This window comes from Monodon monoceros, unplaced genomic scaffold (genome assembly GCF_005190385.1).
Source record: "Monodon monoceros isolate NGI ecotype Baffin Bay Population unplaced genomic scaffold, NGI_Narwhal_1 Super_Scaffold_22, whole genome shotgun sequence".
NCBI lineage: Eukaryota > Metazoa > Chordata > Mammalia > Artiodactyla > Monodontidae > Monodon > Monodon monoceros.
The window spans coordinates 89150396-89170125 of record NW_021703779.1 but is presented as its reverse complement, the minus strand read 5'-3'; the positions used below and the strand labels follow the sequence as shown (position 1 = coordinate 89170125).

The following is a 19730-nucleotide window of genomic DNA, read 5'->3' as shown; positions in this document are numbered from 1 at the left end:
GGAAGGACCTGGTTAGCCATCTGCTGGTGTACCTTAAAGTTTAAGGACATCATCTGAAAATCTGCTTTCTCTAAAGCCTTTTTCAGTATCCTGACCCAGAAGTTATGTTTAGAATTCTCAAATCATCCTCTATGAGCAGGTATAAGTTACATTGTATATATTACCACCAGGTTTTTTCAAGACCAGGGGAGAATGACTATATGAATGCTCACCTGGAGGATTTCTCGGCAGATATAAGCAATCCAATCTTCTTTCAAACTCTGATTTCTGGTCATTCTCACTACATCAGTGACTGAGCCTGCTGCACATAACTCCATCACCATCTGCAGGGAAGCCAGCAAAGTATCAAGGTTTAGGAAGTAATTCTCTGAAAATATCTGGAGAGTTTTAGTTCATATGGCTTGTATTTATATGCAATGTTTAGACATTAAGACATTGCAAAGACTGGCTCAATTGTCTGGTAGAATGAAAAAGAACTGGGAAAAAATCCAAAGATCTGTGGAGGGAGAGAAGGCAGGTACCACACCAGGGATTTTTAACCAGGACCTGGGATTTGAGCTAAGCCTTGAAGGATAGGTAGTATTTGTATATGCTGAGAAAGAAAAACGTTCAGTTTATTGAAAACCGAATAAGACTTGCCTTTAGAAAGAAGCTTGTACAGGGGTAAGTCTGAGTGATGACTGGAGTAGAACAAAAAACACAGTTGAGGGAATAGTTTGCAGGTGGAGAAGCAGGATGTGGAGGATCTCAAAACAATTTACACTTCAACATTAAGACTATATTTTTTTAAATTGTTGTTTTATTTTCAAATTCTAGAATATTTTCCCCAAGAAACTGGCAAAATACAACTCCAAGGGGGAAACTGTCAGTTCCATTACTGTAGGGCATTTTTTTCCAAATAACTTTACTGCTAAAGAAAATCTATTTTAAGGTTAATATTTTGACAGTGTCTCATTCAGATTTTACTTTATTAATAAATGCAATTTCTCAGGACATTTATTTTTGCCACTAATGAATCAGGTGCCCAACTAGTAAATTTGCTTCCCTATATTAGCTAATTAGAGGACTGACCAATGTGAAGGAGAATGTAACTATTATAATCAACTTCACAAACTTTAAGCACAGGTTTATGCATTAGTGCCCATGTCAATACTACCTTGCCAGTAGAACAAGACATGCCTTTTTTTAAAATAAGTGTAGGTAAGTTAATTATTGCCATAGATGAAGGGAAGCAAAAGGATAAACCCCAAATCATGAATATTCAAAAAGTCTACCTTATTTCCTTTTGGAATACTAAGATTTTCTTTTCAGAAAATTACTCCCTTATTTTATATTTGTTCACAACTGATATATCATGTGTCTTTTACCTGAGTACACTCTCCCAAAAAAGAAGAAAAGAAAAACAGCCTAACAAAATCAATAATACAGATAAACCCAAAAGGTTAATTTTCATGTCAACTATATCAAACAGGCACAACATATACACTGTGGTAATGGAAGAAAAGGGGCTCATTTTGAATCACGACAAACATGAATTAAAGCCATTCACTAAGATAAACATTGGAAAATCTTGCTAGTGTTACCAGCGTCAGAAGAGCTCTACTGTGAAAGGAATGCAAGGCATTCTCATTTTCCTGGCTTTGTAAGCACAGTGCCTGGCACATACATTTTATACATGGTAATTATTTAGTCATTTACTTCCTATGTGTTCTGATTAACATGGGAAAGAAAGTGTGAATGGTCCCATGAAAATTCTTACCTCAACAAATAACTTTTGCATGCAGTGCCTATTCATCCTTCAGATCTCAGTGCAAGAAAAAGTTTCTCAAGGAAGAGTTTCCCATTCCTTAACTTAGATTCCTTTGTTATTTGCCCACACAGAAGCATGCTATTTCCCTTCTGACAAATTATACATTTATTTGTGTGATTATTTGATTGATATTTGTCTTTGCAAGTAAACTTTAAGTTCCAGTGAGCCAGGGTCATGTCAATTCAGCTTACCATGGTATTCCCAGCATCTAGCAAAGCCTGGCAAGTCGATGGGATTCGAATGAATAGATGTTGAATGACTAAACAAATTGAGCACTAAGAAACATATCTAATAAGTAGACCGCCATACTGTCAGGAGGAAAAAAACTTGTAAGTAAAAATATATTAAAAGACAAATGTTGTATGCCCCCACAAAAGAAAAAGAAAAACAGTAGCCGCGAAAAATGTGCAGTGATATTTAATAAAATCTGAACTGGAATTGTCAGAGAATAGAGGATTTAGTTAACTGGACATTTGGGAGAAAATAGGGTTAAATCGAAGATCTCTAAATTTGAGGGTTCTCGAAGTGTGGTACCCAGACGAATAGCATCAACATCACCTGTAAACTTGTTAAAAAGTCCAAATTTGTGGACCCACACCCCAGATCAATTGAATCAGTAACTCTGTGGGTGGGGCCCAGCAATGTGTGTTTTATCAGGATCCCCATGAAATTCTGATGCAGGCTAAAGTTTGAGAACCACTGTTTCAATTCAATCCCTTGTTGAAAACCATTCTATGTCCACTATCCTGCTTCCTAAAGTTCACACATAAAATGTAACAGAATCTTACTTTGACTCTTGAAGATCCTGAAAAGTCTCAGTCATTATTTTTAAAAAAAATGTTACTCTTGACTTGGACTAGAAATCGAAATGTAAGCAAGTGTACACCGACCCCAGATTATGTTCTAAATATTCCTTTTTAAATAAAGATATCGTTGATCAAAGCTCATTTTCTTGTGATTTGATTACGTCTTCTATAGGGGGAGGCAGCAACAATTCTGGTAACTGTAGCATGGGTCTCATTTAGCCTCTAAAATTTATATCTTCATTGATTTGTAATTCATGATACTATAGGCATGAAGCCTAAGAAAAGGATGTCAACTAACCACTTAGAAAACAGTTTCTAGGAATTATGTTTAAACATAAGTGTATATACTTAGCAAACACTTAAATTGCATTCATATGCTCTTCCCAAATGTGAATTAGAATCTATATTTATCCAGTCATTATTCCCAGGTCCATCAGGTAGTCTCCTTAGCTATACCTTTAATTTACAAGTAAATGTAGTAACTACATAAAGTTAAAAGCAACAAAACTCTATTAAAAAATATGTTAGATATTTCCAGTGTTCGAGCCTTCTCCCATCCTACCCCTGAGCCCCTTGACAGGCACTTAATTTATTTTTCCATATTTTATCACTCCCATATCCAGGAATCAGAGCACTTTTTTTCCATACTACTTTGATCAGTTGAATGCTTAAGTTTTCCTGTAGGTGCACAAAAATGACATCTCAGCTTATGAAAGTTTATGCCCTCAAGTGAGACTTAGTCTTATGCAATAAGATCAAGGTAACTGAATACACACCCAAAGTTGATGTCTCTGGCCAGGGGGACTCAGCTTGAAAAATGCACCATAGAAGGACACAATGTTCTTGTGGAAAGAGTACTTCTTCAAAAGGTTGAGTTCAGTCCTGAGATCTTCTTCTTCATCCTGTAGAATAAGAATAGACAATAAAATTCCGAAGCTATGCCACTCAATGACTATGGGACCCTAAACTATAGTAGATCAAAGAAGGAGAATCCTATGGCAACCCATTATATCCCACAGCAATTTATAATAAGATCTCAACCAGAATTGTCAGAATGGAAATCTGGGGTTAACTGGGAATTTGGGAGAAAATAAAGGTTAATTAAATATCTTTTAATTCAATGGTTCTTTAAGTGTGATAGCAGCAATGGCCACTGTGTAAAGTTTTCACTAACTGGAATCACCTAATTAAAGTGTAAAATTCAATGGTTTTTAGCATATTTACAAAATTATTCAACCATCACCACAATCAATTTTAGAACATTTTTATCACCCCAAGAGGAAACCCCATACCCTTTAGCTATCACCCCCAAATTCTGCCACACACATTCCAGATTTAGGCAACCACAAATTTATTTTCTATCTCTGTAGATTTATCTATCTTTAACATCTTATATAAATGAAAATCATACAGTATGTGAACTTTTGTGACTAGCTTTTTTTCCCCAGAATTCATCCATTTGTAATACATATCAGTATTTCATTCCTTTTCATTTACCATTCATCAACTGAAGGAGTTATTTCTACCCTTTGGCTCTTATGAATAATGCTGCTATGAGCATTCATATCAATTTTTTGTGTGGATATGTTTTCATTTCTCGTTGGTATATACCTAGAAGTGAAATTGTTAGGTCAAATGGTAATGCTATATTTAACATTTTGTTGAAATGCCAAACTTTTCCACAGTGGCTACACCATTTTACATTCCCAGATCAATGATGGTTCTCATTTCTCTATACCCTCACCAACACTTATTATTTTCTGTTTTATTATAACCATCATAGTGGGTGGAAAGTGGTATCTCATTGTGGTTTTGATTTGTAATTCCCTAAAGACTGATGGTGTTAAGGATCATTTTATGGGCAGAGGCATGTCTAATAGAATATCTTTTCCCCTATTTTTAAATTGGGTTAATAGTCTTTTTATTATTGAACTGTAAGATTTATTTATATATTCTATATATAAGTACTTTATAAGTGTATGATTTGCAAATATTTTCTCCCATTCTGCACGTGCTCATTTCACTTTCTTGATAGTGCCTTCTGAGGAACAAAATTTTTAATTTTGATGAAGTCCAATTTATCAATTTCTTGTTTTGTTGATTGTACTTTTGGTGTCATATGTAAGGATTCATTGCAAATCCAAGGTCATGAAGATGAACTCCAATTTTTCTTCAAAACATTTTATAGGTTTAGCTCTTACATTTAGGATTTTTATCCATTTTGAGTTAATTTTCATATAAAGTAGGGGACTAACTTCATTCTTTTACATGTGGATATCCAGTTGACTCAGCATCATTTGTTGAAAAGACTAGTCTTTCCCTATGAATTGTCTTTTCACCCATGTCAAAAATTAGTTGACCACAGATATATGGAAATAGTTCTACTTCACTGATCTATGTATCTATCCTTATGCTTGCACCACACTGCCTTGATTAATTTGTGATTGACTGAAGTTTAAAGGTATTGGTTTGATTTGTCCTATCTTTTTAAATGCTGAAATTCATTATTTTCCTAATCATTACAGTGGTAAATATGTAAAAAAATACTATCTATCTATCTATCTATCTATCTATCTAGAGAGATAAGTGGTCTGAATTCCTACTAGCTATAAATTTCATTTCATTGTAAATAAAGCTCTCCTACAGCATCTATAAAAGTTCAATTTATATAAACTTTTCAGGAATACTATTATTGTACAAAGTGAAATATATTTGTAGTATGTAAAAAAAGACTTTTATTTTTTGTTTTTTAAACATCTTTATTGGAGTATAATTGCTTTACAATGGTGTGTTAGTTTCTGCTTTATAACAAAGTGAATCAGTTATACATATACATATATCCCCATATCTCCTCCCTCTTGCATCTCCCTCCCATGCTCCATATCCCACCCCTCTAGGTAGTCACAAAGCACCGAGCTGATCTCTCTGTGCTATGCGGCTGCTTCCCACTAGCTATCTATTTTACATTTGGCAGTGTATAAATGTCCATGGCAATCTCTCACTTTGTGCCAGCTTACCCTTCCCCCTCCCCATATCTTCAAGTTCATTCTCTAGTAGATCTGCGTCTTTGTTCCCGTCTTGCCCCTAGGTTCTTCATGACCATTTTTTTTGTTTGTTTCTTAGATTCTATATATATGTGTTAGCATACAGTAATTGCTTCTCTCTTTCTGATTTACTTCACTCTGTATGACAGACTCTAGGTCCATCCACCACACTACAAATAACTCAATTTCGTTTCTTTTTATGGCTGAGTAATATTCCATTGTATATATGTGCCACATCTTCGTTATCCATTCATCTGTTGATGGACACTTAGGTGGCTTCCATGTCCTGGATACCGTAAATAGAGCTGCAATGAACATTGTGGTCCATGACTCTTTTTGAATTATGGTTATCTCAGGGTATATGCCCAGTAGTGGGATGGCTGGGTCGTATGGTAGTTTTATTTTTAGTTTTTTAAGGAAACTCCATACTGTTCTCCATAGTGGCTGTATCAATTTACATTCCCACCAACAGTGCAAGAGGGATCCCACACCCTCTCCAGCATTTATTGTTTGTAGATATTTTGATGATGGCCATTCTGACCGGTGTGAGGTGATACTTCACCGTAGTTTTGATTTGCATTTCTCTAATGATTAGTGATGTTGAGCATCCTTTCATGTGTTTGTTGGCAATCTGTATATCTTCTTTGCAGAAATGTATTTTAGGTCTTCTGCCCGTTTTTGGATTGGGTTGTTTGTTTTTTCGATATTGAGCTACATGAGCTGTTTATATATTTTGGAGATTAATCCTTTGTCTGTTGATTCATTTGCAAATATTTTCTCCAATTCTGAGGGTTGTCTTTTCGTCTTCTTTATGGTTTCCTTTGCTGTGCAAAAGCTTTGAAGTTTCATTAGGTCCCATTTGTTTATTTTTGTTTTTATTTCCTTTACTCTAGGAGGTGGGTCAAAAAGGATCTTGCTGTGATTTATGTCATAGAGTGTTCTGCCTATGTTTTCCTCTAAGTGTTTGAGAGTGTCGGCCTTACATTAGGTCTTTATTCCATTGTGAGTTTATTTTTGTGTATAGTGTTAGGGAGTGTTCTAATTTCATTCTTTTACATGTAGCTGTCCAGTTTTCCCAGCATCACTTATTGAAGAGGCTGCCTTTTCTCCACTGTATATTATTGCCTCCTTTATCAAAGATAAGGTGACCATATGTGCATGGGTTTATCTCTGGGGTTTCTATCCTGTTCCATTGATCTATATTTCTGTTTCTGTGCTAGTACCATACTGTCTTGATTACTGTAGCTTTGTAGTATAGTCTGATGTCAGGGAGACTAATTCCTCCAGCTCCATTTTTCTTTCTCAAGATTGTTTTGGCTATTTGGGCTCATTTTGGTTTCCATACAAATTGTGAAAATTTTTGTTGTAGTTCTGTGAAAAATGCCATTGGTAGTTGGATAGGGATAGCACTGAATCTGTAGATTGCTTTGGGTAGTATAGTCATTTTCACAGTGTTGATTCTTCCAATCCAAGAACTTGGCATATCTCTTCATCTGTTTGTATCATCTTTAATTTTTTTCATCAGTGTCTTATTATTTTCTGCATACAGGTCTTTTGTCTCCTTAGGTAGGTTTATTCCTAGATATTTTATTCTTTTTGTTGCAATGGTAAATGCGAGTGTTTTCTTAATTTCACTTTCAGATTTTTCATCATTAGTGTATAGGAATGCCAGAGACTTCTGGGCATTACTTTTGTATCCTGCTAGCTTACCAAATTCATTGATTAGCTCTAGTAGTTTTCTGGTAGCATCTTTAGGATTCTCTATGTATAGTATCATGTCATCTGCAAACAGTGACAGCTTTACTTCTTCTTCTCTGATTTGAGTTCCTTTTATTTCTTTTTCTTCTCTGATTTCTGTGGCTAAAACTTCCAAAACTATGTTGAATAAAGGTGAGAATGGGCAACCTTGTCTTGTTCCTGATCTTAGTGGAAATGGTTTCAGTTTTTCACCTTTGAGAACAATGTTGGCTGTGGGTTTGTCATATATGGCCTTTATTATGTTGAGGTAGGTTGCCTCTATGCCCACTTTCTGGAGTGTTTTTATCATAAGTGGGTGTTGAATTTTGTCGAAAGCTTTTTCTGCATCTATTGAGATGATCATATGTTTTTTCTCCTTCAATTTGTTAATATGGTATGTCACATTGATTGATTTGAGTATATTGAAGAATCCTTGCATTCCTGGGATAAACCCCACTTGATCACGGTGTATGATCCTTTTAATGTGTTGTTGGATTCTGTTTGCTAGTATTTTGTTGAGGATTTTTGCATCTGTGTTCAACAGAGATATTGGCCTGTAGTTTTGTTTCTTTCTGAAATCTTTGTCTGGTTTTGGTATCAGACTGATGGTGGCCTCGTAGAATGAGTTTGGGAGTGTTCCTCCCTCTGCTGTAGTTTGGGTGAGTTTGAGAAGGATAGGTGTTAGCTCTTCTGTAAATGTTTGATAGAATTCACCTGTGAAGCTGTCTGGTCCTGGGCTCTTGCTTGTTGAAGATTTTTAATCACAGTCTCAATTTCAGTGCTTGTGATTGGTCTGTTCATATTTTCTATTTCTTTCTGGTTCAGTCTCAGAAGGCTGTGCTTTTCTAAGAATTTGTGCATTTCTTCCAGGTTGCCCGTTTTATTGGCATAGAGTTGCTTGTAGTAATCTCATGATCCTTTGTATTTCTGCAGTGTCATTTGTTACTTCTCCTTTTTCATTTCTAATTCTGTTGATTTGAGTCTTCTCCCTTTTTTTCTTGATGAGTCTGGCTAATGGTTTATCAATTTTGTTTATCTTCTCAAAGAACTGGCTTTTAGTTTTACTGATCTTTGCTATTGTTTCCTTCATTTCTTTTTCATTTATTTCGATATGATCTTTATGATTTCTTTCCTTCTGCTAACTTTTGTATTTTTTTGTTCTTCTTCCTCTAATTGCTTTAGCTGTACAGTTAGGTTATTTATTTGAGATGTTTCTTGTTTCTTAAGGTAGGATTTTATTGCTATAAACTCCCCTCTTAGAACTGCTTTTGCTGTATCCCGTTGGTTTTGGGTCCTCGTGTTTTCATTGTGATTTGTTTCTAGGTATTTTTTGATTTCCTCTTTGATTTATTCAGTGATCTCTTGGTTATTAAGTGAAGACTTTTAAATTAAAGATACAGTTAAACTCCTGTTCTTAAATCCAGTGAAAAATGATACCTTTGGTTTATTTTGGGCGATGAATTAGAACAGGGCCAACTGGCATTAAAAGCAATTAATGTGTGAACTTTTAACTATCTTTAGTTCTCCTCAGCATTTCCCTCAATTTCCTTGACTTGAAGACCTGGAGGTAGGGGAAAATGCATCCCTAGAACATTTTTTAGCATTTCCCTAGGCTTTTCCAGTGGATTTATCCATAAACATTCAATTACTATAAAAAAAAATCTAGACACCTGTATGTCTTTGGGGGAGGGGATGGAGCCGTATTTCTCCAGTTGGAAACCCCAATGACAGTCTCTCTTTGTACTTATTGTGTAATAAAGGCATGAATGAATAAAACAATCACTTGTAGCATGAGAATTATATGGAAGTTCAGGTTCCAGTTTCATCCCAGCCTCCCAAGGAAGCTTGGTTAATAAGTTTCCTTCGAATCCCCTTAACCTGTTTTCTACAAGGTAAAGATCGATCCTTGTGGCTTTCATTCTTGCCATGTAGGACCCTTAAACTTTCTGCCTCCCTTGTGATGTTGCCCTTTGAAATTGTAACAATATCTGCAATCATATAGGAATAAACCTCAGAACCTAGCAATTCTTTATGTACAGGGGCACTCTCAGTTCCTAGCAAAGCACCAAGGTTCTGCTGAGAGAAATATGAACTCATAAAGAGTGCAATAAATAAGAATGAGATGATGGTGTGAGGATAAGAACTCAAAGAACAGGTTAAAAAGAAGCACAGGCTAGATTGAGTCGTTTAACTTGTTTGGTAGTTTGATATCAAAGAGCTTCCTTTTCTTTTCTGGGTAAGAAATCTCATGTCCTCAGGCAGGAAGAGGAGAATGGCTCGGCTCTAGGCCGCTCTGTAGTTACATTTAACCATACTTTTAACCTTGTTATAGGCAGGCCAAATATTCTGGTGCCATTTTACCTATGAGAAACCTGAAGCCTAGAGAGGTAAGACTACTTTTCCAAGTACTTCTTGGCTATTTAGTGGTAGACTTGGCATTTGAACTCATGTTTCTGGACTTCCACTTTATTGCTCTTTCCATAAACTCCTGACTTAATGAGATGTGTGTGCAAGTCATAAACTCTTTACCCCAAAGGATTCAGGGTGATTTAGAGACGCTAACTGGCTGATCACTTATTTTTCTTACTAAAATATATAATCAGAGGATACAAAGTTCCCACCTAGAAAAACTTTTAAGAGTGGGTTTCCCATATAAATGTAAACTCCCCCAAAACCAATAGACCAAGATCAGATATGTTTGGAAAGCATTAGTATATTTGTCATTCTCAATTAACAGGAAGTTGAGCTTGTGAGAAACACATAAGTACATTATATCTATCAGGCCAAGTGGGTAATTTAAAACTGTCACATATATCCTAGTAATATGATGCTATAGCATTTCCTGGCTCAGGGCCAGTTGATCCCAGAGTGGCCTGAATATCCTGCTTTTTGTCAAGAAGAGGCAGCTCAAGGATGCCAAAACTTGCTTTGAAATTTCACCCAGTTCTAGAATCAAAATGTTTTTCCTTATAAAAAGAATATCAGAGGGTTTGGAGATGAACTTTAAATGAATTTATTAACACAAATGTTTGATGAAACCAAAATTGGTGAAACAATTTTCATATCTTACCTTCCATAGCTTTTTTTTAAAAGAATGTGATCATTTTATTATTATTATTATTTTATTTATTTTTTTGGCTGCATTGGTTCTTCGTTGCTGCACACAGGCTTCCTCTAGTTGTGGTGAGCGGGGGCTACTCTTTGTTGCGGTATGCGGGCTTCTCATTGCGGTGGCTTCTCTTGTCGCGGAGCACGGGCTCTAGGAACGCGAGCTTCAGTAGTTATGGCACGTGGGCTCAGTAGCTGTGGCCCGAGGGCTCTAGAGCGCAGGCTCAGTAGTTGTGGCACACGGCCTTAGTTGCTCCACAGCATGTGGGATCCTCCTAGACCAGGGATCGAACCTGTGTCCCCTGCATTGGCAGGTGGACTCTTAACCACTGCATCACCAGGGAAGTCCATTTCACAGATTCTTGATCAACCAAAGCATGTTATTAATCAGTACTGCCTGTTACTTTTGGATATGCTTTGTTTCCCAAGATACAGTGTAAACAAAACAGGAGCCCAGTACTTACTAAACCAATCATGAAACTCTTTACCAATACCTTCCTAATATAACTAGAACGTTCTTCTGGATGTGATTGTTAATGGAAAAGGTTGTTTTAAATGAGCCTGAGAGCATTTATTAAGACACAAAAGGTTGAAAATATTTGACTACTAGATAGTTAACTGCAGGGGAGACAATTAAGAAAAAAATATATCAATTATATTGTAAGAGCAAAATTCTACATTTAGGCCCAGAGAATATTTTAATAGATCACTAACATCTAGATCATCAACATCTACTGAAAAAGAATTTCCTTTGCCAGAGCTTATTCTAGAGCAAGCAAATTATCAGAGTAATAGAGATTGCTTTGTAAAGCAGTTAAAAAGCTTCAAGTAGAAAGCACTTTCACACTCCTTCATGTATTCAAGTACTGTGTCAGATGTCTGAACACTCTTAGGCTGGGTAGCCTGTTGGTTTTCTGTCTGCTACTGGTCTCACACATACAAAAAAGTAGTCATCATTGTGCTCATATATGATGGCAATGTTTCTTAGAATCATAATGGGGGGAAAGCCAGTCAGTCCGGAATACCGTGTAAAAGGTGTAAAAAGGACCTTGCCAAGGCCAGTTTTAGGCAAAATTCACTCTTGTTCGCATCATCTCTTTTGTTATTACTCAGTTAAAGGGCATAGAGCACTGTGAATTTACTCAGTCCTTCATCTGCAGTCAACGCTTACCTGTTCAGGGAACCATTTCTTCTAGGCCCTGCTTTCTGATAGATGCTAGTGTTCACATATAATGAATGAAACTATGTGAATATGTTAAAAACATAAATATGTTATCACTTTTAGGCAAGAAAATTTTAGTGGTGGCCTTCTAAAGATAATGATACAACACAAAGGGACTTGTTTAACTTGAAAATTAAAGGAAAGAGGGCTTGCGGGCTAATGAAGACTTTCAGTACTTACACTGTATCTCCACCCGACAGACTTTTGATATTTATTCACTCTCACTCGCCTCCCTATTTCAGGTAAAGGGGTCTGCAAAGCCAAGAACAAAATGTTATTAAACCCACTGGTACACTCTGAAAATGATTTATTCTTAAGTGCTTTGTGCTCTTCTAGTACTAAATGGAAGAGTAACAAAATATTATTCCTCTCTCAATTTTTACTAATAGTTTTAATAAAAAATCAGATTCTAATATATACAGAAACTTGGCACCAAATTCATAGTAACAAATTTAACTGCCATTAATGGTATATTACAATTTGATGTTAGTAAAGTGCTATTTCCCCTAAAAAATAAACAAGGTAATTGACACTATCTATGGGCTGAACATGAGTTTTAACTATTTCAAGTTAGAGTATCTGAAATGTAGATAGTGGGTCAAAGTCTCTCAAGTTAAAAAAAGGAAATAAGTATTTTAGAGAGTCTCACTCAAAAAGCACCAGGCTGATTATTTGGAAGTCATGGTTTATAGGGCAAAATAAATCCACAAAACCTCAAAATTCACTGAAACTCACGTTGGTTTGCAACATTTGACATTTACTGGCAAAACAAAAAGCATGCAACTCTTTAGTTTCAGCAATTCACTTCCTGCACAAATTGGAAAAGAAAAGTTTATGGCATTGATAACAACTCAGTCAACATGTACAATTTTTCAGATATAATATTTGAGAATTTTCCTTTAGGGTGTAGTGAAGTGAATATGTTTTGACCTTTGCTATGCTCATGCTAATATTATCTTGAGAAAGTGAGGCACTCATGCTAAAGAAAGAGGACAGAAATCAGGGCTTAACAAATTCTATGACAATATGTTATGAACCACGACACAGCTTTATGAATGTTAGCAGGAACAGTGCCAATTAAACTGTCTATCTTGCGCATCTGTCAGAAAATACATGAAAAATGTGCATCTCAGACAAGTTCTTTTCCTTCTACCTGTCATTGAAAATCTAGTGTCCTCAACTCTCAAAACGAATGGTTGGGGAGGGAAAGAAATAATGATGAAACAGAGGGTTAACACAACATTAGAGGAAATCGACTTTTTACTATCCCTGGAAACAGATAATCAACTAGAAATAGACAGGAGTACAGCTATTTTTTCATTTTTACAGAATACTAAAATATATAGCACTTTCATTGTGAATAAAAGTTTTTTATGTGTAAATGTAATAAATAATAAAAATAATATACTAATGATAGAAATAATATTAAATTATAAATATAATAAATGCAGATTAAGATAATTATATATAACAATGATGGAAAAAACAAATACAATATTTTCTGAGCTGTTTATCACAAGACCATAGTCCACTAAGGGAACAGAATACAGATAGGAGGTAATATTACCTTACGAGCATTCATCACTTTAACAGCTGTAAGTGCACCAGTCTTTTCATGGAGTCCCTGAAACACAGGATAGTAATAAACATCAAATGCTGGCTATATAATCTAGCAATCAAGAAGTAAACAAAGTAAAAAATATTAAAATTAAATAAGGTTAAACATTGTAGCCTATTGTGAAATATAAAATATTATATAGAGATTAACTATAAGGTATTATGTAGAGAACAGAAATATTAAATTATGAACATTTTAAAGAAACCCCAACCATGTCACTCAAAAAATCAAGCAAATTTATGCAGTTTGCTTTTTATGTTTTGATTTGAGTAGTGGACATGATTGGCCATTTGAAGGCATTGCTTTCTTAGTATCTTTAATCTAGGTTTACATGGCACTGAAGCACCCAGATAAAAAGTAAAAATTTCAGACTGGAGATAGGGAAAAAGGAAATGTTTTATTGAACATTTTTCCAACTGATTATGTGGTGCTATGCAGACAGATATTTCTATTGAACACCTCTTCACATACTAAAAAGTTTTTTCCATAATGATCACAGATAAGAGTGATACATAATTAATTCAATGGCCTTTAAACCATTTAGTGTGCCCTCAATCATATGAACCAAAAATATTTATGAACAGGAGTTCTGAAGGATTCTTTCTTATTGAAAACACTCTGAGTTCTAAGTACTTGGACTTAGAAAACGTGAGTACAAGTTACAGGTTTATAATTTTCAAAAATGAACACAGAGGTTTGGAACAAGAGTTCTTGTTTTGTGGCTGCTGCCTTTTAAAATATTTCAAGCTGTAGTCATAGAAAAAAATCAGTCTGATATTGATATGAGTAAAGCTTGAACTTGAAACAGAATGCCTTTTATGATAGTTCTCCAGCAGATTTGATTCTTCAGCTGTACTGGGTTAGACAGTATCTCCACAGAATTCAGGTTCACCCATAACCTCATATTGTGATCTTCCTCGAAAATAGGGTCTTTGCAGTTGTTATCAAGTTAAATGAGGTCATACTGGATTACAATGGTCAATGACTAGTATGTTTATAAGAGAAAAGGGAGGGATATTTGCACACACACACACACACACACACACACACACAAAGGGAAGATGGTCATATGAAGACAGGAAAAAAGTGGAGTGATGCAGCTATGAGTCAAGGGATGCCAAGGATTGCTGGCAACCACTAGAAGCTAGGAAGAGGGAAGGAAGTATTCTTCCCTAGAGCCTTCAGAGGGAGAATGAATCTGCAGACTTATAGTCTTGAGAACTATAAGAGAATAAATTTCTGTTTAATTTGTGGATTTATTACTGCAACTGTAGTAAACTAATATAGGGGCAAAAAAAAGGACTGTCACTAGTCACAGATCTCATGTGAAAAACAGCCACACTTTTTAACTTATAGAATGATCAAATGAGGGATGGTATTTCTGTATAATATTTTAAATATCTTGGGTAACCTGTCAAGTGAGTAACTATGCAAAAGATCGAGATTCCTTGATTTCAGGACAGTGATACTTAAATATATTGTTAGTTTGTTGTTAAACCTCTCTTATAAAGCATATGCTTTGAAGTATATGAATACTGTTTTTAGATGATTCCTACAAGTTTTCTCATCAAAATAAAGCCAACTGATCAAAGAAGCTCAAAAGAAAAAGAATCCCACTCTACCATTACTATCAATGTTACATGCTACATGAGTGTCAAAACTCCATTTTATCCACTGATATGTTTGATAGGATTTAATCCCATACATTTAAGGTTACTTCAATCCTATTGATCAAGCCACTGTTTGTAAATGAAGCCATGTGTCAGAGATGGATCAGAAGACTTTCAAGGAAATACAGTAACTCTAGAAACACCAGCACTTTGATTTAACTCCAGTTCATGCCTAAGAACTAGCATTAAACAGCTATACTGGTTAGATTGTTGTAGCACTGATGGGGAATGGCATGGATTGTTGGTTTCACTTTATGGAGTCATGCCTGTGAGAGTCAGGTCAAGGTGTTTTGTGTTCAGTTGTGTCCTCCAAAAAAATATGCTGAAGTTGTAACCACTGGTACCTGTGGGTGTGACCTTTTCTGAAAATAGAGTCTTTGTAGATGTAATCAAGTTAAGATGAAGTCATACTCAATTAGAGATGGCCCTAAAGCCAATAACTAGTGACCTTATAAGAAGAGGAAAATTTAGACACAGATACCCAGGGAGAATGCCATGTGATGACAGAAGCAGAGATTGGACCAGTGTGTCTACAAGTCAAGGAAAACCAAGGATTGCTGGCAATCGCCCAAAGCTAGAAGAGGCAAGGAAGTCTTCCTCCCTAGTGCCTTCAGAGGGAGAATGGCCCTACAGACACTTTGATTTTGGAATTCTAGCCTCCAGAATTGTGAGGGAATAAATTTCTTTTCTTTTAAGCCATCCAGTTTGTGGTAATTTGTTACAGCAGACCTAAGAAACTAGTACACAAGGCTAGAAGGATAGAAACTAAGCAAAGGAGTAGGGCTGGACTTGGGATACAGTTCAGAAACTAATGATCAAGGTATAAGGAAATGTCTAGGATCAGGCGAGCAGTTTCGGGTGGAGCATGACAGCTACCAAAGACTAGAATTTTTAAAGGAAAGGAAAATGTTGTAGGTTATTGACTGATCAGAGAAAAGTAATTAATATTTTAGATATTAACCCCTCATCAGATAGATGATTTGTAAATATTTTCTCTCATTCTGTAGGTTGCCTTTTCATTTTGCTGATTGTTTCTTTTGCTGTGCAGAAGATTTTTTGTTTGATGTAGTCCCACTTAAGTTTTTGATTTTGTTGCTTGTGCTTTTGGTGTCATATCCAAAAAATCCTTTCCAAGATCAACGTCAAGAAGATATTCCCCCTATGTTCTCTTCTTAGGAGCTTTACAACTCCAGGTTAAGTCCTTAGCCCATTTTGTGTTAATTTTTGTAAGTGGTGTAAGATAGGGGTCCAATTTCATTCTCTTGCATGTGGAAATTTAAATATGTTGGAGAGTCCCACATTTATTTACAGCTCTGGGAGAAAATATATATAAATATTTTAATCTATTTAGCCCCATCATGACGTAGAAAGTATTGTTTTTCTAATTATTCCCATAAACACTTTTTAGTCAAATTTTACTCACATCTGTGTGCACAAATACAACATGTTGGAAACTGGTTCTCACACACCCTTTAGAGGAGTTAAAATGTTTACTTCCTTGATTCTAAGAGGTTTTTGTGAGCCAAAATACTATCCTGTGCAACACAAATATTCGGCTTGTTAGCAAAGGTATTAGCCATATATTGCATTATTTGATCTATGGTTAGTAAACCACAAAAGTTTTTAAAGTCTGGAACACACAGCCATCATACTCATGTCACATATTAGTGAGATAACTGAATATCTTTAAAAGGTGCCACCAATTGCCATAGAACAGAGAAAATCAACTTGGTTCCATCCTCATTATCTGGGATTTATTCTCTCACTTGAAAACTGCACAAAATTATTTTGACAGACAAGGAATCCTAATGTGGGGTTTAAAAAACATGCTCACTGTGTCTATAGAGGAATTAAACCCCAGATCTTGGAACCATATATGGGGTTAATATGCCTAACCATTATGCAAGCTTCCATAGAAGTCTAGAATATCCAGATAATAGATAAATGGAAAACTGCTTCCTGTTAACTTAGTATTTCAGAGACTATCTTTTGTATCTGGACTTTTAGACTATTTTTATTTTAAATAATAATTTCAGACTTAGAGAACAGTTTCAAAGACAGTAAAAGAGTGTTCCTGTATATCCTTCACCCAGCTTCTTTTAATGTTAACATCTTATATGACCATGGCACAATTGTCAAAACTAAGAAATTAATATTGGTCTAATACTCTTAACTGCATTATAGTATTTATTAGGATTTCCTCAGTTTTTACACTAAAGTCCTTTTTGTAGGACTTGCATTGGGAACCTGCATTCCATTTAGCTGTCATATCTCCTTAGGCTCTTGCAATCTGTGACAGTTCCTTAGTCTACTTTTCTATTTTTCATGAACTTGAGACTTTTCAGGAATACTGGTCAAGTATTCTATAGAATGTCCCTCACTTTGGGTTTGTCTGATGTTTTCTCATGATTAGACTGAGGTCATGGGTTTGAAGAAAGAACACCACAGAGGTGAAGTGCCTTTCTCATTACATCATGTCAGGGGTACATGGTATAACCATGACTTATCACTGGTGAAGTTAACCTAGATCACTTGGTTTAAGTGATGTCTGCCAGGTTTCTTTACTGTAAAGTTACTATTTGCCCCTTTCATACTCTATTCACTCTATCAATCAGAAGTGATTGATGTTGCTTTTGAAGAGGGATAACACTATTCTTGAGCATTTATCTAAAGAACATAGAAGTCATCTTGAGATAAACAATATTTGTTCAGTGGTGCCATCTTGTGGTTCACTGACTACATAGAAGCTGTTTTGTGATCTTAGCTGAAGGTCATGTTGTCATAAACAGATTGTCTCCCAAATGAGATATTGAACCAGCACCAGCAAATTCAATTTCTAGAATGTGCCTTTTATCAATTACAATGTATGTTTTATGAAAATTTAAACACCATTTGTTGAAAACACACATAGAGAACGCTAAGAAAGGAGTTTGGCTTTGAATTCTAGATTGAATGTTAAATAATCTCATATTTCCCACTGGTCTTAGTGACAATTATACAGGAAAATCACAAGGAAAACCTTAAACTATAAATGTGGGTTTTTTGGGTCTGATTTTCCTACCATCAATAATTCCAATAATATCATGCAGGAGGTACTAACTGCACTGGATTAGCAATGCTCCCTTAAATAGAGTTTGTGTGCAAAGAATGACCTTTTAATTCTCAAGCATCACAGAGCAAGAAGAATATTTTCCTAGCTCTCATTCCTACCATAAGAAAAGAAGCCCTCTCATATTTTTAAATTAATTTTTATTGGAGTATAATTGTTTTACATTGTTGTGTTAGTTTCTGCTGTACAGCAAAGTGAATCAGCTATACGTATACATATATTCCCTTTTTTCTGGATTTCCTTCCCATTTAGGTCACCACACAGCACTGATTAGAGTTCCCTGTGCTATACAGTAGGTGCTCATTAGTTATCTATTTTATACATAGTAGTGTATATATGTCAATCCCAAACTCCCAATTCACCCACCCCCCTTTCCCCCCAGTATCCATACATCCATTCTACGTCTGTGTCTCTATTTCTGCTTTGCAAATAAGTTCATTGGTATCATTTTTCTAGATTCTATATATAAGCGATATTACACAAAAGTTCTTTTTCTCCTTCTGACTTACTTCATTCTGTATGACAGTCTCTAGGTCGATACACATCTCTACAAATTGCACAATTTTGTTCCATTTTATGGCTGAGTAACATTCCACTGTATATATGTACCACATCTTCTTTTTTCCATTCTTCTGTTGACATACATTTAGGTTGCTTTCATGTCCTGGCTATTGTAAATAGTGCTGCAATGAACATTGGGGTGGATGTGTCTTTTTGAATTATGGTTTTCTCTGGGTAAATGCCCAGGAGTGGGATTGCTGGGTCATATGATAGTTCTACTTTTAGTTTTTTAAGGAACCTCTATGCTTTTATCCATAGTGGCTGTATCAATTTACATTCCCATCAACACTGCAGGAAGGTTCCCTTTTCTCCACACCCTTTCCAGCATTTATTGTTTGTAGATATTTTGATGGTGGCCATTCTGACCAGTGTCAGGTGATACCTCATTGTAATTTTGATTTTAATTTCTCTAAAAATTAGTGATGTTGAGCATACTTTCATGTGTTTTTTTGGCCATCTGTATGTCTTCTTTGGAGAAATATCTATTTAGGTCTTTCACCCATTTTTTGATTGGGTTGTTTTTTTGATATTGAGCTGCATGAGCTATTTGTATACTTTGGAAATTAATCCGTGGTCAGTTGGTTTGTTTGCAAATATTTTCTCCAATTCTGAGGGTTGTCTTTTCATCTTGTTTATAGTTTCCTTTGGTGTGCAAAAGTTTTTAAGTTTCATTAGGTCCCATTTGTTTATTTTTATATTCATTACTCTAGGTGGTGGGTCAAAAAAGATCTTGCTGTGATTTATGTCAAAGTGTTCTGCCTATGTTTTCCTCTAAGAGTTTTATAGTGTCTGGCCTTACATTTAGGTCTTTAATCCATTTTGAGTTTATTTTTGTGTATGGTGTTAGGGAGTGTTCTAATTTTATTCTTTTATGTGTAGCTGTCCAGTGTTCCCAGCATCATTTATTGAAGAGGCTGTCTTTTCTCCATTGTATATTCGTGCCTCCTTTGTGAAAGATAAGGTGACCATATGTACATGGGTTTATCTCTGGGCTTTCTATCCTGTTCCATTGATCTATATTTCTGTTTTTGTTCTGGTACCATAC

General features: G+C 35.5%; 1 protein-coding gene across 6 annotated transcripts in view; it reads right to left on the bottom strand.

Annotated features, from left to right (window-relative positions):
• The window catches only part of NRK (Nik related kinase), a 166444-nt gene that overhangs the window by 76884 nt on the left and 69830 nt on the right, over nt 1-19730 (bottom strand). For 4 of the 6 annotated variants that reach the window (XM_029241281.1, XM_029241276.1, XM_029241278.1 and 1 more), the window contains exons 3-6: nt 13295-13351; nt 11908-11979; nt 3393-3518; nt 213-323 (exon numbers count right to left, since the gene is read on the bottom strand). In XM_029241281.1, coding sequence (XP_029097114.1) covers nt 213-323; nt 3393-3518; nt 11908-11979; nt 13295-13351 — 366 coding nt within the window. Of the gene's footprint in view, nt 1-212; nt 324-3392; nt 3519-11907; nt 11980-12462; nt 12538-13294; nt 13352-19730 lie in introns of those variants that run through there. The other 2 variants (XM_029241279.1, XM_029241280.1) reach the window with 2 other exon arrangements.